At 40.2% G+C, this 23,089-nt stretch overlaps 1 protein-coding gene across 9 annotated transcripts in view; it reads left to right on the forward strand.

Moving 5' to 3' along the window:
• Nucleotides 1–4,976: 4,976 nt before the first annotated feature.
• The window catches only part of ITGB6 (integrin subunit beta 6), a 37,045-nt gene continuing 18,932 nt past the window's right edge, over nt 4,977–23,089 (forward strand). For 3 of the 9 annotated variants that reach the window (XR_012836145.1, XM_075756838.1, XM_075756833.1), the window contains exons 1-8: nt 6,695–6,958; nt 7,699–7,778; nt 10,517–10,721; nt 11,652–11,898; nt 12,772–12,937; nt 13,478–13,639; nt 14,385–14,480; nt 19,547–19,636. Coding sequence is in view for 8 of the 9 variants with exons in the window: in XM_075756838.1 (XP_075612953.1) it covers nt 6,898–6,958; nt 7,699–7,778; nt 10,517–10,721; nt 11,652–11,898; nt 12,772–12,937; nt 13,478–13,639; nt 14,385–14,480; nt 19,547–19,636 (1,107 nt within the window). In the remaining variant the exon portion in view is untranslated. Of the gene's footprint in view, nt 5,024–5,216; nt 5,264–6,367; nt 6,433–6,660; nt 6,959–7,698; nt 7,779–10,516; nt 10,722–11,651; nt 11,899–12,771; nt 12,938–13,477; nt 13,640–14,384; nt 14,481–19,546; nt 19,637–23,089 lie in introns of those variants that run through there. The other 6 variants (XM_075756837.1, XM_075756836.1, XM_075756834.1 and 3 more) reach the window with 5 other exon arrangements.

A 23,089-nucleotide genomic window follows, 5' to 3' on the forward strand; every position in this document is an offset into this window, starting at 1 on the left:
CAGCACTCTGCACAAAAGGCTCCCGAAACCCTAAATCCTGTTCTTTTCCCAAAAAAGAGCCGGCACCCACTGGCGGGGCGGGAGCGAGTGGCCTGAGCGCTGCCGGTCTGTGAATAGAAACCGTGCTGGCCGAGGCCAGAATAGCTCCTGGAAAGCTGCAGAAACGTAGCTGGTTTCAGGCGCTGCCTGAGCCCGCTTCCCTCGGTTTTTAGCAGCTATTTTAAACATGCTTATCTGTTTTGGTTATTCTAGATTAACTTTATTCAAAGCCTGTGTTTCAGCAAAGCGCTGGACTTCTGTAGGTCTAAGTACAGCAAGGTCAACTATAAGACAAATTTATTTTCTGTGTGTAAAACCAGAGTGGAATCGCTTTTTACAAATTATTTAATCCCAGCTCCGTAGTTCAGAATTTACATCTGGATGAATCAGGCCTGAATACGTGGTGTTTACACAACCCTCCCAGCTTTTTCAAAAGCCAGTCCTCCCTCTGCGTGGTCGCCTTGCCCAGCCTGCTGCAGGACTGTGCTACGGCTTCGCCTTTCTCTTGGTGCCGCTGCAACCCCCCTGTCTCGGGACTCGCTTTGGCCCTTCTGCAACAGGGACAGCAGGTCTGGTCTGCATTTAGCGTTAATCTGAAGGGCTAAGTTACAGAAAGCTTGTCAGCTGAAGTGCAGGAGGTCTGAGGTGGTGTGGAGTCAGTGCTCAGCACCACCAGCGTGCTCAGCCTTGCACCAGCACCGAACGGAGGTGCTTGCTCCGGTGCCCCAGTGCCAGGATTTTATAGCACAGGGAGAACAAGGTGTAACTGTGAAAAGCAAACAGAAACTGAGGCCGGATAGGATAGGCTGTGTGGAAATCTCGGGCATGTTTTGAGTGCTGTGGGCTGGCTGGCTGGCAGTCCTGCACAAATGCCACGTGGTTTTCCCACCGTTCCACCTGAGCCCTTCTGTAGTTTAGAGGTTTGATTATTTTGCTTTGAGTGTGAGGGTGCGTTCAAATCTGAAAAGTAAACAAATCTTTCAAGGTGCTCACCCATGTAAAGGAAACTGAGGACAAAGGTTTGCTCACGCCCTCGGCTGGAACCAGCTGGCTCAGAGCTGTAGGCAAGGTAAATATGAGTTGAAAACACCCTGGGTTGCCTGCACGCTGTTCACTGCACAGTTGGTGAGCAATTCCTCCTCCTTCCTCCTCTTCCTCTCTGTTTGTTCAGAGGTAGATTAGACTTCACTCTCTGCCCTCATTTAACAGCAGTGTGCTGCTCCAGAAATGAGAGGAGACCAGAGCATGAATCATGGCCTGAGTCATGTATCCCCAACATCCCGCTTCGTGCAGAGCTGGAGGGGGAAAATTCCTTTCCTCTGTGTGGCTCTTTGGCTCCTGCGAGCCGCTGGAAGGAGCTACAGATGCCCCTCATCATCTTCTAAAGCTGCTCTCCATCGTGCGTAGCAGTGCTTGCAAACACCTGGAGAGGAGAGTAAGGGAGGCCTTTGCCTTTCCACACACCTGCCCACAGCAGTGTTTTGGTCCTAGGCCCCTAACACGGTATGATATTAGTACACCCCAAACCATGGGAGCTGGGGTGAAGCAGCTCAGTCACTGTACGTTCAGATCTTCACCTACTTCAGGCTCCATGTCATTTATACAGGACCTGAATGCTTGCAGTGGTTTCTTTGGATTGATGCCATTTTCTGTTGGAGCAATACCCATGTCTCACCATGCTGATTAACAAAGAAAGAGATAGCAAATAGTATCAAACGGCATTTAAAATGTCTAAATGCAGATGCATTTATTTATTTTACACAGTGATTTGATAGATGATACTATTGGTTTATACCTAGAAAAATTTTCAAGTAAAGAAAAAAAGTAAAAATTACTGATTAGCCGCATTCACCATCACTGTGAATTTCCCCATTAAATACAACTGTTCATTAGGGATTGTTGCTTTCTCATTAAATACTTTTGCCAGCTCTCCCTGAAGTATTGCCAGTACCTATGCTGCCGCAGAGGTAGAGACAGGACTGTCTTTCCAGTATCACTGCAGTATTTGTGTGAGGTTTCTGCCTGTGCTGCATGGTCCTGTTTGCAGGACGTTCACACCACTATGTGGCTGCTCAAACCACCTCTAAGTCCTTAGAGATGAATCTAAGTTTCAAGTTTGGAAACTTTTCTTTCAGGCTTCATTGCTTAGCTAGTTGACAGGCATCCTCTGAAACATCTGTCATTGCCGTTCTTTGGATCTGGGTCTGTCAGGCAGCTGAGGGATATATTTCTGGGTAGCCTTTTTCGAAAGAAGATGCCTTCCATTTCTGCTGGCCCAAGAGTCCGGAAGCACTTGACTGTGCAGCTAGAGAACATGTGTCGTCTTTGGGAGAAAAGTATTTTAACCACTCATTCTGTAGACTTTTCATTTTCTTCACTTGCTGTCTTTCGGGTTAAAAAGTTTGACCGAAACTTTTAAAGTCTACATTGATTCCCCGTTAGAGATCTTCAGGAGCTTTCTAGACAGATTTGATTTGGAAGCCAACCAGGGAGAGAATAAAGTCACCAGATGTTTCAAATGCAAAGCAACCTGCCTCTGACCTAAGGAGTGTAGCCCTTTGCCTCCTACAGATGCACTGAGGAGGTGAATCAGTCCCACAAAACTCTGATACAGGGCAAGAAGAGAGAAGTATTTTCTGAAGTGCAAGACATACTTCTCCCCACCTTTATAAATATTCTGAGAACCATCTCAGCCTGTGGGACATTCAGACTTTAAATTGCTCCATATTTTTCCAGGCTCTCAGGGTGAGAGTGTGTATGAGAAGAGCATTGGGAATTAAGAGCTGGATTGTGTGTGAGGCCTAGAGATTGCTTACAAGAATTTCTCCTCCATATGGATAGCTCTCCAGCTTCTAATTAAAAGATATTTTCCTTGCTCTGATGAGCTTGGGACACACTGATCTCTTCTGTTGACTGATAAGCTTTCACTGGAGCTAACATGCCTCCTCTTCCAGGTTTTGTTTAGCAAAAAAGGAACTAATTGTTGTTTTCTCTTGGGCTGGTCTCCCTGTATGTGTAATTACTCTACATCAGTTCATATCCTATTTGCAGGAGAGGCTGGTATTTTTTCTAAAATGAAGTCATTTTTAGATTTGAATGAGCCAATGGTAAGGCATGCTTCTGTGGGCAAACACTTCCCGTTCTGGAACCTTTACAGACCTGTCACCAGGCTGACTTGTGGATTCCGCTCGGTGCGCTAGAAAAGATACACCATTGCTCTAGAGAAAACAAGCCCACTGCTATTAAGGAAATGCAATTTGAGTCTAATGGGTTTTAGTTTATTTCTTATTCCCTGTCCCCCACATTAGTTTTCTTTCTTTCTGTACCTCTATATTCAACGTTTGTTACTTGCCAGTGAATTTGTTAAAAGTCGATTGGATGAACGGAGTATCTTTCTGTGCTATCTTGATGTATTATGAGTGCCAGGTATGGGAGGAAATGCATAAAGATTTTATACTATACAAAAATATATTATCTTCTAAAGAACCACAGACTTGCATTGTTCAGCATTGCCCATACTGAAACATAAACAGCTGTTTTCTGCTCCAATGTGTCACTATAAAACCGTAACCCTGATTTAATTGAGACCAGAATTTGCTCCAAAATGAATATGTAGTGGCTGATGAAAACAATAATAATTGTGTTCTGTCTGTACTAGAAACTAGTTTTTTGTTATATTGCATTGAATTGATGCCTCTAATTTGGGTGAACGAAACAATACTCTGTCTTACAAACCTTATAAAGAGGGGGAACCCTTGCTGTCAAACCAAGCAATGCCAGGACACCAAAGGCTTTTACACGTCATTGTAATGAAAGTTACACCCACATCAGGGTGGCTACTCTGGATTGCAATTCTGCTCTTCTAGCACGTGTCATAGTTAAAGCCAATAAAGCATGAAATTAGTAGAGGAATTTCCTGGTCAACTTACCTTTTAGATATTACACAAGATATTTGCTGATGTTTCAAAACAAGAATCATCTGTCAGCTTCCTGCCTAGATTTTCTTGTCTTGCCCAAGATGTACTCTTGGTACGTGCTGTCTCCCTTCCTGGACCTCTCTTCACCTCCTGTGCCCCTATCAGTGAGGTTTTTTATTCCCACTCTGTTCAGTCTTGTGAGCTTCTCATTGTGTGAGTTTTTAAAAATCAAAACTGACCCTGATTCCCCCCCCCCCCCCCCCCCCCCCCCCCCGTGTTTTTTTGTTGTTTGTTCTGCTACTTTCCCTTCTCTGGTCTCTCTAGGCAATCTGGGGAGGTCTGTTCTTAATAATTTGCAGAAACTTAGTTATTTTATTCAGGCAAGACTTATTCAGATAGTCTTTGGCAGCCATCCCACTCAGAGGCAGGCACTTAGCCTCCAGTCATGCTGTCCTTGCCAAGACCTATATAAAATATTACCACACAAGCAAATGGGGAACTGATAATATCAAACAGAATTTGTAAGTTTTCTGTAGGCTGTATTCTTCATTCCCTCTACACTAAAAAGTTTGATATCTTGAATCTAAGAATAAGAATTTGCTAATTGCCAGCTGTTCAGCTGGCTGCTCCTCAATCTGGGACACCGCTGGTGTCTGGTACCTTTTGGTGGCTGAAGGACTGCCGCCAAGTCCTTCGAGCACATGCTTCAAAGCGTTGTTATATTACCAGGGGCTGGTAAGAGCTACAAAGTGACCCTCTACTTTGAAAGGGAAAGCACTGGGTTTTGGAGCTCCATGAAACTGTGGACAGAGCAACAATATTAAAGGACATGTACACAAATGTAAATTAAAAACAGGGAAATGGCACTTGCAGGAGGATTTTTTTTTTTCTTAGTATGAGCAAACATTTTCAGTTGACTCCACTTCTTTTTGACCTTTGGTAGTTACAGACAGTGCAACTTGAGTTGCGTCTTCACCAGCTGAGGGAACATAATCTAATCGATGCTTTTTTTCATGCCACAGGAAATTGCTGTAGCTGAACAAGTGCCTTACAAAGGACACTCCAAGGTACAGAAAGCAGTTGAAGGAGACTTAGGAATGTTGTTGTAAATAGAAACGTTAAGTTACAGTTCCACAACAACCTAAACTGGGCTAAATTCAGTCTAATGTGTTCCCACCCTCCCTGCCAACTCTGCCTGTGTTTCGTGCTCTCTCCCTTTTGACCTGGCTCTCGCTCGGGACTGGGCAGCCACACGATTCGAGGGACCCACCCAGGTGAAAAGGAGCCCCTCACCTTCCCCACAGAAGGTGACTGGCTTTTAATTGGATCAGTTTGAATCAGCTCGCTGTTTGTTTGGACATGTGTGCTGGTAGGAGTAAAGGGGTGGGAACACAAGGGCAGGGCAAAAGTAGGCTTGATGTAATCCAGCTTGAACTGCTATGAAACTACCATAGACTCTGTAAATACTAGTAAAATCGGATGTGCCTGGGAATATTTCCAGGCACTAGAATGAGATTGTCTATGCTATTAAACTGTTAAAATGCTCCCTGCCATGAATTCGACCTCTTCCAATTAACACTCTCTGCAAACAATTTCTAGGCACAATTTGGTGGATAGAATGGTCCCAACAGGCAATTTGCAAGCATAAACTCAAGTCTTTCTGTGCCAGTTGGCCTCAATGCCCAGGAATGTTTCCAGGCATGTTGAGTTTAACTAGTATAGACCCATTCCTGCCGCCACATCCTGCCCCAAGACTGCAGCTACAACCAGTTTGAAAAGGGAGCTCTTATCCTGCCAGCTCTCTTGGTGAGAGCAGCCTAGTCCTTATGAGCTGACTTTGGTAGGATTTCTGACTGTAGGAAAGAAAAAAAGATATATGTTTTCAGGCCACCAACACAACTGATGAAATTAGAATTTTATGCTGTACTGTGTAGAGTCGGTTGCAAACCCTTATGATAAGAGAGGGCTTGTCCTGACCAAATGATTTTCAAAACAGACAATAGCAGAGCCTAAAAGATGAGAAGAGATTAAATCTACAAATAAGAAATTTTATTTCCTTTAATGAGGTTGTAAGAAATACATATTTTTGCCTTCATTCCGGGTGGGGGTGGGGGGAAGAAATAGCAATAACTTATTATATTGTTGTATCTGTGCTGTGGAATATTTGGCCACTTTTTACACAGAACTAAAGCTGACATGACCTTTTTTCCAGGTCAGCTGCAGAACTGAGAGTACAATTATTCCTCCTTCTACATATTAAAAAATCGACAACTGCAGCATTTCCTTTTCAGTTTGCAATGTTAATAAAATAAATTAGCTCTGTATCTTGAATTACTGAAGCCAGATCCTCAATTCTCATAAGTGATTGCTTTTTTGGTTTTTGTTTTTGTTTTGTTTTGTTTTTTCCACAGTTGCATTTACAAGTTTCCCTCCACATCAGGAAATCTGAAAAAATGGGATTTTTACACCTCTCCAGGTATACTCACTTGGCAATCCTATGACCTGTCTGCCTAATGCGCTCCCTCAGGAAACGATTAAAGGCATTATTTGAGAGGAGCCTTTTCAGAGTTGCTGTACGCACAAACGCCCGCTCTCTTGGCTGGGTTGCTCTAGGACCCAGAGCAACTGGGATTGACAGAAATCTTCACCTGAATGAATTTTCCCCTTATACCTTATAAGGAATCCAGGAAAACAAGGAAGTGATAACCATGTTCAGGTTACTTTATGCACAGCTTGTCCTCTTTACCTGCCCGGGTAGCCCTTGTTTTCACTTTTATTCATGGTCTGTCCCGGTAGGGTTGAAGTTTCCTCGCAGTCCAGTGTAGGTGACATCTGAAAACCTACCCTCTGGGAATGTATGATTTTTACGACATTCTACCTTTCCACGGATGATAATTAACACGCTAATATTTTTTTGTCACGCAGCCAGCACTGAAAACGAATGGGGATTGAATTGCTTTGCCTCTGTTTCCTATTTCTGCAAAGAAATAACTGTGTGCAAGGTAAGGCTCAGGGGCAGGGAAATCCATTTCAAAACCATCTTTCCATTGTCTCTTGCTTGAAGGTAATACAAAATACCTTGCTTCTGCATTTAATCATTCCTTTCTGTTTAATGACTTTTTTTTTTTTTTTTTTGACAGACTGCAGTAGGGCTACCCTGCAGATTCATCTCAGCTTTATGCGGTCATTACATAGCACACCATGTATGAAAGACATGGGCATTTGAGCGATTTTGATTACACTAATCGCTGTTTGATCTGCTGAGAAACTTAATAGTATACGTGTGACTAAGTGTTTCACTGGTACTTGCACAATAAATTAAAATCATATCAAGTATCTACAGACCCGAGTGAAGCAACTTTAAGTGTACGGAGTGAACGTAAATCTGTTCTTTTAATATCCCTGGTTATGTTGGCAATGTCTGACCTGCACCATACCAGAAACACATGTAACGCTTTATCAGGTGCGCTGGAGAAAACAAGTAACGTGTTCTCAGTGAATGCCATCCGTAAAACGTGCAGAAGTGTGTTAATTGCCAGCAATTGTGGGGTTTTAATTTTTATTAGAGAGTTAATCTTCTACCAATAGAAATACCTTTATGAAGGGATCTTATCAGTAATCCTAAATATGGCTAAATGTGTGCATTTTTACCTCCCACATTCTCTAAATGACAAGATTCTTCATAAACTGAATGATTAAACACATTATTAAGGATCTTTTATCTTCTCGGATTTAAATTTAGGGACCTGTTCTCAGGAAAGAGCAGTGACTTGTGAAGATTGTTTGCTTTCCGGACCACACTGCGCTTGGTGTTTTCAAGAGGTAGAGTAAATGATGCAAAAAAAATTTCAAAGCAAGATTCGAAGTGTTTGTAGTAGCTCTGAGTGATGAAGTATTGACTTAATTGGGTCAGCCCGTGGTTTTGTAATGCATGCAGCGTTTAGTGAAGCCTTCCTGGGGATCAAAAATGGAATTCAGTCTAGACTTCACGGTCAATTATTCATTGGGTTTTTTTGTTTTAAAAACAACCTTCCTCATCTAAGGCAGAAGTAAAAGCACTATTAGAGGGGCTCAAGTCATCAGCCTCAGGGCTGACTCACCCACAGCACTGATGATGAAGCACCAGACATCAAGTCAGAGACCAGACTGCATCTTCCATATTACGTGCCAAGGCAGAGTAAACAGAAGGTGCTCCAGTCAGTTTGCATATACAAATGATTAATCTGTGGTTGATTTTAAGTATGATGATAGTGTCGGTTTTATAATTAGTGTGATATAGGTGTAAATGTTTTGGTTAAACCATTTGGCTTTAAAAAGAATATGATTTGTTTCCTATATATCTGTTGCAGACTTTCTGTGTAACCCCAGGCAAGTCACTTAACATCTCTGCTTTTAAAACTTTCACCTGTAAATGATGCTAAGTAAGCTCTCTCTGCTTCACAGTAAATATTCTAGGTCTTAGTTCATTAATGTTAGCAAGACAGCCAGGTATCACAATTAAAAACTTGACAGAAATAATAGAGAAATAAAATAAGTCTTTTTCATGATAGTTTCTGGTTTACACCTTTGCTGTTAAAAGTATTTCTTGATTTTTTTTTTTTGAATAGCAAAATGATACCTAGGATGGGACTAACATACTGCTTTATGAAGTAGCTGACAAAGACCAAACAGCACTTTTTAAAAAATTTGCTAAAAAAATTTTAGAAGTTTGCTAAAAATAATATATATAAGTTTGCAAAAAATGTTACCATGGGGAAAAAACACACCTATGTTAGTGTGTTTGCAGTATTTTTTATATTAACTTAACCACCAAAACAGGATTTTCTTGAAATGAAATTTGATCATATAATTTTGACTACTGCCATGTATCTTCAGAAAACAAAAATGAAACACAATTTATTGGTTTGTTGTTTTTTTTGTGGAACTATTGAAAACTTCAGAGTAGTAAATGTGATATTTTTTTTTTTTTCTTTTTTCACAGGCTCATTCACTGGTTTGCTAGGGAACAGTGCACCAAGAGTGCAAAAGACATAGGAGCTTTAGTGTCAGAGTAAACACAAGTGCCTCCAAAGAAACCACTGTTTTCTGTAGGATAAAAACGCAGCTTGTAACTGTATTTGAAATATGAGTTTGCCTCTTCACACGTGTTTTGAAAAGCCAGCAAGTCAAAGTGTGTAACTAAAGGAGATGTGAATCTCTGTGTGAAAGTTTTATAATGGTACATGATTTTTATGTGCACTGTATTCAAGAAGCAGTTGGTGAGAGTTTTGCCTGAGCAAAGACATCAGATTCGCTTTGAAGGATAATAAACCACTGTTCCCATTGAGTGCCTCAACCTTGCTTCCACCAAAATACATAAGATCCTTGGTAATTTTCAGGCACAAAGGGTGACATTTTGGTGGAAAGAAGGGTCCCATTTCTGATTTTAATAGTTTTAATGTAAATTTGTTTTGCTTTGGATGGTAAGTTTTTCAGTGACTGAATTCAGAGAATATTTGTGGCTCAATGGCTGAAGCCCAGGTTGCTTACCCAGACCCAGGAGAAAAGAGCCACCCCATCACCATCAGCCAGCAATTGAATGTTTCAGTGCTGGTTCTGCTGGGCATTGCCCAGGTTTTGGTCAAAAGGTCTTGCAAGCCAGAGCAGGTTTGAGTTCAGGAGGCAGCTGATTGATTTTAAGGATCTAAACTCTGGACATAGCTCTAGAAAATGATAATAAGGCACAGAAGCCTCTTTGTAAAACTAACCATTAACTGTGCTGCTACGTGGGGACAGTACCTACCCTGCAGCAGTGTTGTGGAAAGGAATACATATCAAGTGCTTTGAAATGATTAACAAAAATAGACTGCAAGTTATCCAACTGATATTGATAGGCTTGTGATTGCCTCCAGATGGGAGAACGTCAAGTAGGATACTGGGTCAAACGTAACCAGAGAGACATGGGCATGCCGGGAGCCCCGGCGGCACTGGGCAGCGAGGGAGGGAGGCTGTGGTGCTTTTTGGGCATCAGGCAGAGTAACAAGGACTTGCTACCTGCTTCAGTGAACAGGTTAAATGAGTGTTGAGGAGAAAGAGTAGGTCAGAAAAACAACAGTGAATATTGGGTATCCCACCGTCAGTTTGTCACAAAATTTGTAGGAGTTTATCATCTGCGAGACCTCTTCTGTTATTAAATGATGTCGTTCCATCAGCAGTTCAAAACTGTTTAGGAATTTGTGGCATAATCCTGTAACAGAAAAACGAGGGGCTCACAGGGGCTTTGCGTTATCATTCCTGGTTCTGCGAGAAGCCAAATGCAGTGAGTGGCACAATTCCCATTCCCCAACAATAGAGCACTTTCTCCCAGGATACCAAATCGGTGTAAGTTACATTAATTATACACCTGTGTGACTTGATCCATGAAGGGCAAATTTAGATTTCTGTGCCACCTAGATCTCTTTCTGCACTACTTTGCACTGACTTTCTGTCCCCTGCATTGGTTTGACCTTTCATCAGCCAGCTGCTGGTGGCCAGGCAGTAAATACATTTAACTCATCCATTCCTTCTCCTTTTCCCTTTAGAATTACACAGACTCATCTGGAATTCATGGGAGGTGTGATACCCCAGAAAACCTTTTGTCAAAAGGATGCCAGTTGAATTTGATTGAATTTCCCGTTTCAGAAGTAGAAATTTACAGAAACAAGCCCCTAACTGTAGCAACCCAGAAGAACAATTCTGATGTCACACAGATTTCTCCTCAAAAATTAACTCTCAAGCTGCGACCAGGTAAGCTGCTCAGTGCATAGATGTGGGATTTTTATTTTTTTTTTCCAGCCAGTGTGATATACTGAAGCTTCTCAGACTGAATGATCTAAAAAAAATCTTGATAGATAGAATAAAGATAAAAAAACCTGTGTTGAGTCCAAAATTATCTGTTGACTCATCAGATGAAAGCTAGGTTCAACTGCATTCAAAATACTTTCAGGAGTGCTGGGTACATCATAGAAGTAAGGCTATATTTTTTTAATTCTTCCATTCTGTTGCCATTGAGGTGGCAGTGAGAGAGTGGACACCCCCCAGCCCACCCCAGCCCTGCTCCTGTGCCTCTACCCCGCAGGTCTGGCAAACAGCATATCTCGGAGGCAGCATAAAGTCTTGCTTTGAGGATTTACAAGGCACCAGTAACATTTATGGAAACACTCCAGACCTACTCTGAGGTCCTTGAGATGTGAATTTTACCTGGAGAAAATCTGAAATAAAGAAACATAAGAGGCATCCAGTTAGGTCGTATCATAGTGTTGGAATTGAGAATAAAACCTGTGCATACACTCTGATTTTCTTTAAATTTCTGAAGTATGTGGTATGTCCCATAAATGCTACCTTTAGTTTTAATTAGCTTCATATCTAAATTTTCTGAAGCTGCATAGTGCCAAAGTGATGTTATTTTTTAAGTTACAGCAATCAGTTGTTAATCTATGGTTATGGCTATGCTGAAGAACAGTTTGAAAAAAACACTAGAACTGCTTTTAATTTTTCAAACCTCCTGTTTGACATTTTAGTTAACAGAGAATTTTTGACTTTTTAAAATCATCAGTAGGATTAAAAAAATACTACATAATTTTCACCATATACATAGATTTATGAACAACTTGATGTTGCTCATCGCTTCTATTTAGAAGTGCTGATATTTATCCCATTTTCCCGTGACCTTCATAGGACATGAAGAAACAATACATATCAAGGTTCGCCAAACTGAAGATTATCCGATTGATCTCTATTACCTCATGGATCTTTCAGCCTCCATGGATGATGATCTGAATACAATCAAAGAACTGGGTTCAACTCTTTCCAAAGAAATGTCAAAACTGACAAGCAACTTCAGACTGGGGTTTGGATCTTTTGTTGAAAAACCAGTTTCACCATTTATCAAAACTACAGCTGAAGAAATAAAGAATCCTTGCAGGTAGGTAGGGAAAATACCTACCTCTCTTTGCAGGCCAAATATTAATCAGTCATTTGCAGTCATAATATTAATCTTTAGAACAAAATTCAGTTCAAGCCTCGCTGGAACCTCTGCCCTCTTCCAACTGTAACTGAGTCAGTTTGGGAAACAAGATTTGTTTTTTCTAGTTTCACACTCTGATCGTTATTGTGTTGAGTCTTATCTGGAGAGAGGAATCTGGGAGTCATTCTGCTTTTTAGCTTTTGCTGCTAGTTACGAATGTGCTTAATGGGTTAACCAACAGGTATGCAGAATAATTATGTATTTTTCTTTGATTTGCCAGAATATACATATACATGCGTGAATTTTATGACATTGCTATACCAAGCAGGTGCAAACTCAGACCCACCACAGAATGGCAGTTTCATTTACCCATCAGTTGTTTTCCTGGTTTTGTTTCCCCTTAAGGTCTAGCAGCACCCCCAAACCCAGGCTGCCCTGGCTCTTTCCTAACCTACACGGAGGAGCAGCTGTGCTCTGCAGCCTGGCGCAGGGCTGCGGCAGCTTGGTGGTGCTCTCTGAATGGCATTAACTACAGATCCTAATGCGCTTCTGAGTATGAAAACAAGGTGCGGCAGGGAGCACGGCAAGGACTGCGCGCTGCTAACTGGCTGAACTACTCTGCTCCGGGAGGCATTTCCCAGGCTGTACGCAAACCTGTTTGCATTGCCCACCTCACTGGATGCTCTATGATTCTCTTACGTTTTTTTGCTAGATCTCTCTCAGACACAGAGATACCTGACTAAAAACTAATCCAGACAGGCCTGCGAAGTAACTGTTGTAGTGATTTTTTTTACTCTGTATTATCCATAAGCTGTCTCACTTATCTTGTAGAAGTGTGCCATATGAGTGCTTACCCACCTTCGGATACAAACATGTTTTGTCACTAACAAGCGATGCTGAAAAATTCAATGAAATTGTGAAAGGACAGCGAATCTCTGCTAATATAGACACTCCAGAGGGAGGATTTGATGCAATTATGCAGGCAGCTGTTTGCAAGGTAATTGAAACTTCTAGGTATAATATTAACTATTCTGTATTTTACCACTTCTAATACTATATGGTTATATTTCAAAGAAGCAGATCATTATTTTTCAAGATTATTTTAAATGCAGTCCAAGACCCTCATTAGATTTCTGTGAAAATACTTTTGGCTGTATCAAGTTAAACGTGCATATTGCAATATTTTAGTGTTTCTTTTTAAGCGCCAGGGATAAAAAAGAAACATGAACTGTAAAATTACTGGGTCTGTTTTCTTGATTGTTTTTTCTTTAATTATTTTTGATTAACTATGTTTAGAGTAGTAAGCAGATTGACATGAATGTGGCCAGCCCATGTTATTAAACGCAGGAACAGAGACAAAATGTTAGCCAAAGACAATGGAATGAACATCATCTCTTAAAAGAGATATTGTCATGTGTGTGACACTCCCTTTAAAATGATTCCATTTATTTTGAGATGCTATTCTCTATATCTTTTCCTGCTTTTCTATATTGTGAATGCAATACAACCTGCTAAAGTAATGTATTTTAAATGACAGGAAAAAATTGGATGGAGGAATGATTCTCTACATTTGCTGGTGTTCGTGAGCGATGCCGATTCCCATTTTGGGATGGACAGTAAACTAGCAGGGATTGTTATTCCTAATGACGGGAACTGTCACTTGGACCACAATAATGAATATTCCATGTCAATGGTTCTGGTAACTTACTATTAATTTTGTACAACTCTCATATTCTGGAAATTAAAAGACTTGGAACACTAGTGAAAGTATACCTTCATCGCTGAACTGTGTAAGAGTTGGGGAATCCAGATACATACTGTCACCTATTTTATTTGTAATTCCACATTTTAGTAAAAAGAGAACAGTGTGTTTGTATGGAATTATGATTATAGCTAGGAAAACAGAAAGCGCAGTCTTATTCCTGCTAACCTGGAGAACACATGGAACAGGACTGACTAGTATTTCCTTCTGCAGGGAAGGAAAATTTGCATTAATCATGTTCCCTGCAAGGGTGTGAAATCAGGAGAAGTTCAGAAACTTGCAGGACACTGTTCATATAGGAGAACTTATCAGCTTAATGTTCAGTGTTCATAACTAGTGAATGTATACACCACGGTGTTCAGTGTAGGACAAATAGCCAGTTGTTCTGGCACAGTGTTATTCTTTGGATTATATACATAGATAGAACAGATGCTACCGAGCCAAGTGTCCCAGCATGGAGGTTGGTACTGTACTTTTCTGAGGGGTTTCCTTAAAAACAAGACAGGGAAATTATATATACTGTCTTTTATTTTGTATACATGTAATGCCTAATTATAGTTTTTACTATAGAGACAATACAGTGTTAATTATGATCATTTGACTGTGTGTTTCATGGGAGATAATTAGCAACTGGACACACATGAAAATTGGATTGATGTGGCTCTCTTCTGTTTGTTTGCAGGAGTATCCCACAATTGGACAATTAATTGACAAACTTGTGCAAAACAATGTTTTATTAATTTTTGCTGTAACGAATGAGCAAGTTCACATATATGAGGTGAGCAAACTAAAACGTTTAGTTCTCCAGTATTTGTTTGAAGGTTCACCCTTTTTCACAGCTGATATAGTAATTCCAGTTCAGCTCAGCTCAACTCTGAGATAATGATTTTTTTTTCAGCTGATCTGAGAGTTTTACTAATTTGTCTTTATTTCTGTATCTCTTTCCAATGACACAAATAGAAAAGCAGTGTGGCAAGATTAAAAATACAAAACACGATGGACAAAGTCCTCTTCCCTCATACGTCATTGCTCATGTCCACCGAGGGAAAACACTTTATTACAGGATTCACAGGATCCTGTTCTATGAAGTCATTTCCTGCTCTATGAAGCCATGTCATGGGAAATGGGAGCCAGGAGAGAGGGAAGAGCAGAGGAGCAGTGGTTACGGGATGTAGGCAAAATCTGTATTTTTTAATAAACTGAATATCATTCATACCTGCAGCTCCATCAGTCATCTGTGCAGGCTCCACAGAAATGAGCCCTCCTGAAGCCCCGTGTGGCTTTTGGCCTGTTGGTGTTCCAGCTGTGAGCTGAGGCAAAGCCACCGACGGCTGCTTAACTGCTTTTTGCAGTGAATGTGAGCAAAATCCCTCTCAGATAAAATAAGAAGGATATTGGCAATTCTTATTTCCTTTTCTGTCCGGTCCTGCAGCTGGGAAGAAATCTTCACACGCAAAAAGAAATTCTAGGTGGCAATTCAGTGAGGATAATAAGGAGGTTTGCTGCCTGGCCACATACTGCTGCATGAAGGGGGACAAGGGGAGAGAAATTTATTCACGTTGTTGAGAGGGAGTCAATGATGGTGGTCCTGCTGATATAAGAAGCTTGGCTTTGCAAAGGAAAAAACATCACACAACATTCCTCATTAAAAGTCAAAAGTAAAGGAATGTGGTAACCACATGGTAAATAGGAAAGAAAAGGTAAGGGAAAAAGGTCCTATGTTACAGCAGAGAGAACAGATGAGCCCTTGAGGTACTCACCAGTCTGATGGTTTTCTATTTTTATTCTCTGTGTAACCCAAGGAAGAGCCCCCCCGGTGCTTCTCCAACAGGTTCCAGTTGTAGAGTTGTCTTGAGTAAGACTAATACTCCAGGTGTTTGACAAAAGTTACAAGAGCTGCATCTTTCATAAACTGATTCTCAGATTACAGCCTTGACAAGGGAGGACCCGCTCTGCATCTTGGAGCACTGCCTGCCCGGCGTGTTTCAAGACTGTATTGAAAACTGAGCCGAAGCGTGAAAATTTAGATCAACAATAGAAGTCAATCGCTTACAATTGCAGTGGGAGTCTATAGTTATAGTGTAGACTAGTTAAAATTTGTACATTAAAAAACTTTTACTAAATCTCTTTATTGCTCAACAGTTTCTTAATAGGCCCCCAACTAATGACAAGTGAAATCTTTTCCCTGATTTTAATAGGACCTACATGAATAAGGGCTGTTCTAGGAGGTAGTTTGGAAGTATCTCTTTGACTTAGAGCCTTATTTTATCCAAAAAACCTTTTCTCTTACTGATGGCATTATATTTTCCATTGGAAGTTGCTGGTGGTCACCCTCAGAGTTGGCCAACAGTGTTCTTATCGGGGGGGTTTCTGTTTCAGTATCCCTGTGTCAGTGTTATACCCGTATCAAAGTTATCAAGTGGCACCCTTTGTTCACTGGGAACACTAACTGAAGATTTATAGCTAACAAAAAATGCAAGCTATTGTTAACCCAGCTGGGGAATAGGTTGTTCTTGTTACTTTCTTTGTTAGGGAAAAAAAGTGTGACTATCTTCTATCTTGTAGCGTATACAGTAATCCCATTCAATATATTCTATCTGCTGCTTTCATCTTTTCGATACTCCTTTCCGTCACTTATTTGGATAGCTATAGTTGTTATTGTCTGCTTTCTGTCCTGTAGGTAATGTGGGAAATCAGTCAAAGGAAGGACAAAAATCCTAAGTCTCACTACAGTTTTCCCACAGTACAGCATGCTTTCAAGGGTATATGTAGGACCTGCAATCAGGGCAATAATGTCATGTTTTCATCTGTGTGATTCAAATTTTTAATATAAACTTAAATAACCAGGTATCCATGCGTAAGAACGTAAAAAGAACCAAGCAAGACAATGAGAGTTATTCTTGTGTTAAGGCCACTGCTCAGGTCGGCTGGAAGAGCTGGGAGAGGACCCTAAACTGGCACTTGGGCACCACCCTTAAACACTCTTGTCTTGGTGTTTTACTTCTTTTTTAAAAGGCTCAGCGATGGAGATTCTGCAATCTCCCCCCAAATCCTCTCAAACTTAATTATCCTTTGAGGTGGAAAGCCTCTCCCCAAATATCTCATCTCTGATCTACTTGAACTCAGCATCTAATTATATCAGCTCCTGATATTGACCACTGCTATTTATAATTCAGTTCTTAAAGACAAATCTACATTAAAATGACTGTGAGGATTTAGAAAGCACCTCTTTAAATAGACTTGATAGATTCCATTAGTCTTAAGTGCAGTGTTCAGACTGTTAAATATAAACTTTATATTTCTAGCCCTGTATAATCCCCAACAATTTAGCCCCAAGTAATTCAGTCATTTAATATTCTTGATACTCTCCAACTGCATTTTCAGTTTATCCACTTACATGTATGTGTATTATTATCTAACACACAAATACTACAGATTGCACAAGCACAGAGTATGTATGCTTGTACCATAGCTGGGTTTAGTTTTGATCCTTTGATGCAACCAAACAGCTACTGCACAGCAGTCTGAAGGAGGGAGAAGGTTTAGGGCTGATGCTCTCCCTGGCCACAGGAACTTTAAAAGTGGTCATGTGGAAACATTTATAACGCCATTAAAAATTAAATGTAGGAGAGGGGAGAAGTTCCTTACACTGAGTCCTGATAAGTGGAGATTATTTATAAAAAGGATATTTTTTTCCCAAAAAACTCCACATTTTTAAAAATATATTCATATATTTCTAAATTCTTGCATCATTAGTCTCAACTGACTCTTAGCCAAAGCAGCAGGGGAATGTTTTTATTCTATAAAATATATTCCTTCAAAAAGCATCTGTGGATATTGCAATAATAATGATATTTTGACAAACTGTGTAGGTCTTATTTTGCTATAAAAGAAAACACCAGTGTTTAAGGTTTCATGAAGTAGTTGTTGTTATTGTTGATACCCTTTGTTTTCAAGCAGAATTCTTTAAAAAATTATTGAAACTGAGATGAGGGAAAAGACTACCTCTTTAATCCTGACTAAGCAGCACTTCTTTTGAAACAGAAATTGCTCCTTTTTTTGGACAAATTATTTCTTTTTATATCACCGGAGAATACAGCTTGAAAATTGGGTTTTTTCAGACTGCATTTCACTGCTGAAAATTGAACTAAAAATATTCTATTCTCCACACTTGTATGGAATTTCAAATGATTTTTATAAATTTGGCATGACACTATGGTGAAAATTCTTCTATCATGCTGCTAAAAATGAGCACCCCACTGAACTCAAACAGATAATTGGCAAATTTCACCAGCACGTATCGGAGTATCTCTATAAAAAGGCAGTTTATCTTCTAATGAATATTTGCTAAAAGACTAAATTCCATTACATCCTTTGGATAGTTTTATGAGAGTAGCACTTCAAAAGCATCAGTCTGCCTCACCTTGTTAATGGTTAAACAGAAATATGTGCTAAAAGGCAGGCTTTAACCAATGGACTGGAGATACACTCTTAGACTGGGCTTGCAACGTCGTCCTTGTATCACTGAGCAGAATATTTTTGTTCAAAGAGGAAAGATAAAACAAAGTCTTCAGAACAGTATATCCCTGCTGTTTGTTTTGCATGCCACAGATTAAAGGGTGCTATACTTTAAATTCCAGGTTTATCGTCTTTTCTTATAATTATCTCCTGAAAGGTCCACGTGGACAAAATGCAGAGTTTCAATATTCTAAGAATCCTTCAGAGACCACTAATCACAGGAGCAGTCAGGAATGCAAAGTCACCAGCTGTAACACAAAATGCAGTTAATCCTGCTGATTTACAATAGCACTTTAGAAATCTAATGAATGATGAGTATTCCATACATAATATACAAAGTAATCACAGGGATTTTGGAGGGGTAAAGTATAAGAGGGATGTAAAGGTATCAAATTCTCCATGTTTATTAATAGCTCTCTGGAAATTTTCTTTTTTCATTTTTATATTAAAACATATATAACAACATTGATATGATACATTGCAAAGGAAAATGAATGTTACAATGTGTGTTTTTAATGATGAACACTTATTATTTTTCAAAGGCATGGGCACAAGCAAGAGAAGTTCAAGTAGTTAACAATCAGGCAAGATAAATTTTAATTGAGCGTATTTAAAATCTAGCTGTTAGATGTCACGTTAGCATCACAACGCAATTTAATGCAAAAAGAAAAAAAAACTTTTCACTGAAATCAATTGTTAAAGTGGCACTGTATTAACATAAAGTCGACATACGATTGATCATAGCCACAGACACAGGCATACATGTGGGGTGTTACATCGATCATAAACCAGCAGCAGTTTTTTTAAGGGCCTTGATAGAAAGTTCTCGTAGCCCTCAGTTTAAACTTCTGAACTTCCATGTCCTCGCTAACCAGAATTCAAGGCGCTCAGTTGCTTGCAAAGATAAAAAAGTGACTGCTCTTATTGAATGTAGAGTCCAAGACACTCAAATAGTACAGCAAGAGTACAGCAGCTGAATCTGGTCTTGGTTGTTTTTATCAGAGAAAAACACAACTGTTGATAGAATATATCTTCATTCTAAATTTGAAAAAGTATGGCTGAAAAATACTATGCTATCATACTTCCAAGCACGCAGAGGTGATTGAGCAGTATGATGTACCATTAATTGTCAGTGAAGCTAGTACTTCTCCATAGGACTTTTTCAATAGGACATGTGTCATTGAGGCTGCAATGGTCCTTGAAAATATCACTATTATTTATGTTGGTTGGCTTCAATATATTTTGTTCTTTTCCAGATGGTAGCTCCTTGTCACCTAGTCTCTTCTTATGCTTTAGTTTTGTGGTGGGTTTTTTTTTTTTCCCCAGAACTATGCAAAGCTTATTCCTGGAGCTACTGTTGGACGACTACAGAAGGATTCTGGAAATATTCTCCAGTTGATCATTGCTGCCTATCAGGTAAGGTGGTTTTTTTCCTGCGTGTCTATATTTTCAAAATTAGATTGCAGTTTGGTAAAAACAAGGGTCTTTGATTCTTTTTCTGCACTGATTACAAGAACATCATTTTTTATGCTTGGGCACCGACCTTAGCAGCAAAAGTTTTGTTCACTCTGAGGATTAAGTGAGCCCAGAAACAAAATTCCCATAACCTTCTGTCATTCCTTAGTTCTGCTGGAATGCTAAAGTCACATCAGTGTCTTATCTGTCTTGCTTTCTTCCCAGTCCCGTATTTCACACCTACTCTTAAGTCTTCTTTAATATAGGTGTTCAGGTCTGCCAGTTCAATACCTCGACAGGGACTCGACTCTCTTCCCGTCCGTAGCTGTCACCAGAGCTGATGTACAATTGCTCTCCAGGAGTATCTGGGGCGGGGGGGAAAGCACTCTCCTGTGCTCAGTGCTCTCCTCTGCTTTAGCAATTTGATGCTGCCCCTGTGAGGCTGTTCTGAGGTTTTTAAAAAGCAGAATACAGGAGATGAAATGGGTTTGTTTAGGTAATACCAAGACTTGAATGAGTTTGTTTAGATAATACCCAGAAATACTGTAGAGATGACAGGAACATAAATACAGTGATGCTCTTCAGAGCTTTGTAAAGCGCATCCTGGCTGCTTGGTTCTCTTCTGTCAGGGGGATGTTTTTAGACAGTTTTGCATGTCTTTACACAGATAAATTAATTTACGTATATGCTGATATACCATAGATTTCTCCCAGTCATCTCAGCCCCTTTTTATTAAAAAACTGCTCTACCAGCTGGCTACAATGCCAAATAACTCTTTGCAAAGAGCTTCTGTTTCTTTCCTTATTTTTTTCTTCTGTTCTTCCTCCTATGACCTGAATGAGATGATCATCATTATGCCCAAAATTACTTTGGTCTTGATGATAGGAAGGCAAACCAAATTCTTGTAACTTTTATAAAAGCAATACAATTGGTGAGTTATGAATTTTTAAATGAAATACAAAATACCAGAAGGTTCTCTATCCCATGGAAAATTAAATAAGCAAAGAACTTTAAGGTTAATCTGGGGAGTCTACATGCTGTAATAAATATGGGGGGAAATCTTTACATGAGCAAAGCTATTGCTAAAAATCCAGTGGCACCGGGATTTTCCGTCCCTTCCAACCTGTTGTTACTCACATCTGGTTCCCATCAGGACTTTTTGAGGCTGGCACTCTAACATATAGACAGAGGTTCCTACATTTAATAGCTGAAATACCATTTTGTTGTCCAGTGAATAATGGAAAAACATAAAATAATTGTGCCGGTGCTGTGTCCTGCTGCCTTTTGCTGTAACATCGTGTTAAGTGCAGAACAGTGCTTCCTCTAACTGCGGTATCATGGCACCTTCTGCCTTGCTGGAGCACTGGAAAGGTGGAGAGTGCATCCTTGCCTCTTCCTCTTAGAGTTACCTATTGTCTATGATTTTTTTTTTTCCTACTCTCTTTTTTGAGCTTGCTGATATTTTCAGTCTCCATTGCCTCCTGTGGCAGAAAGGAGTTCAGTTATACTGTGCCAAGATACATTTTTTCTTCTCTTTCCCATTTTAAGCTACTCCCTACGCTTTAAAGTTTCACTGAGTGCACCTTAGTTCTGGCGTTGCAGGGTTTGGTGAATAACAGCTCTGCATTCACCTTATCTTTATGTCTTTATCATTTCATAATATTTCATCACTGAGACACCTTCCACCCCTGCAACCTTCTCTCCAGTTTGGACAATCCCAGTCTTTTCAGGCTTTCCTCAGCTGCTCTATCCCCTTGGTGACTCCACCTGACCTTCTGTTTACCCGCCCTGACTCCAATGAGTCCTTGCTGAGATGTGGAGACCAGGAGAGCTTGCAGTATGCAAGGCAGAGCACACTAAGGTTTATACAGAGGCAAAACGAGGCCCTCTGCCATGTTCTCAGCATCCTTGCTTGTGACACCCAAGGCATTGTTGGCTTTTCAGGGGCCGCCTGCTGAGCAGATCATCTCCCAGAGCTGTCAGCGGTGACCTCGGTGCAGCTCCTGAGTTGTTTTGGCCGGTGCCGGGTTCAGCCATGCTGTGGGTTTGGAGGGGGCTCTGAGCTTGGTGCTCGCTCCCCTGCTGTAGCAGGAGGAAGGTGGCTGCAGGAACAGGGCTCCTGCCTTTGGGCCATCACTCATGTCCTCATTCAGGCACAGCATGTCTGGACCATGCACCAGAGTTGCTCATAGGTTCTTAAAATCCCACATACGCTTTGAGATGTACAAAGTGCACAAGTAGCAACATGTCACGCTCAAAAATTACCGTAGCCCATTTTATTGCACTTAACCTTAAAGGTTAACAATTTTATTGCTTCATGATTTGAAAATCTTCCAAGAAGGAAACACTGAAAACCACCTTATTCAATATAAGCGAAGACATCTGAATTTTTTTGGACTGAGAAGGGGGAAATGAGGGTTAAAAATCACATGGAAAACAGAAGATCCAATTCCATTTTTGTCACAGCCCTCTCATGATACTCTCAGCAGTGTAATTCACTGCCCAGTGTCTCTGTTTCTTTAACCACAAAAAAGGAATAAATAACTATTTGCCCCTCAAGAGTAGAGTTAGGCTAAATCTTTTAATGCTTTTAAAGTGCTTTCGAGTCTTTGCTTGCTGTATAAACACAAGATTTGCTAATACCATTCACCATGTGTTGCTATCTAAAAGCTTCAGAGAGGAAGTAAGCAAGTTAAGAAAGTCTGAGCTGTCAAAATATTTGTTACAAGGAGTTCTCGTGTTCTTTCCAAGTATGATTCATTTTCTTCTGTGAGCATATTTCTGCCTGCTTTGTTTAACATTGAATTCTGCATAACCTTGTATTGCAGAGCTGTAGGCTAAATTGCATGTGACAGATCTGGCCATTTGATTAAAGTTATTCCAGGTTTTTAAAATTTCCGAAAAAGTCCACTCTTCAGTGCTTGATTCCTTTTTCACTCACAGGAAAATAAGACCAAAGAAGTAATACATTAAAACAGGACATGTAACACAAGGGCAAAGTTTTTAACGCTGTTCGGCTGTTGTTTCTTTCAGAAAATTTTTTGAACCACAAATGTTTCTCTGCAAATGTCTTAAAGCTCACTAAACTGTCCACTCTTTGTCCCCAACCTATGGCCAGGCAGCTAAGTAGATTTAAAACACCATTAGAAGTCCTCACGGATATTTAGATCTAAGAAACTGGAGTTTGGCACAGTTTACGTGTTCACTTTCAGTGGTGTAAGGTGTGTATTTTGACCTCTCACAACAGTAAGGCATGGTCATAATGACCCAGCACAGGCACCAGGATTCAAATATTACAACTTGGTGTTCAGCAGCATTTAATTTTCTCTCACGGTGGCATTCTGTTTGAGCCTTGTAGTTTTGCAGCTGGCGGAAGAGGGACATTAGCACATACCAACATTCACAGTTTTATCT

Source organism: Balearica regulorum, chromosome 6 (genome assembly GCF_011004875.1).
Source record: "Balearica regulorum gibbericeps isolate bBalReg1 chromosome 6, bBalReg1.pri, whole genome shotgun sequence".
Classification (NCBI taxonomy): Eukaryota; Metazoa; Chordata; class Aves; order Gruiformes; family Gruidae; genus Balearica; species Balearica regulorum.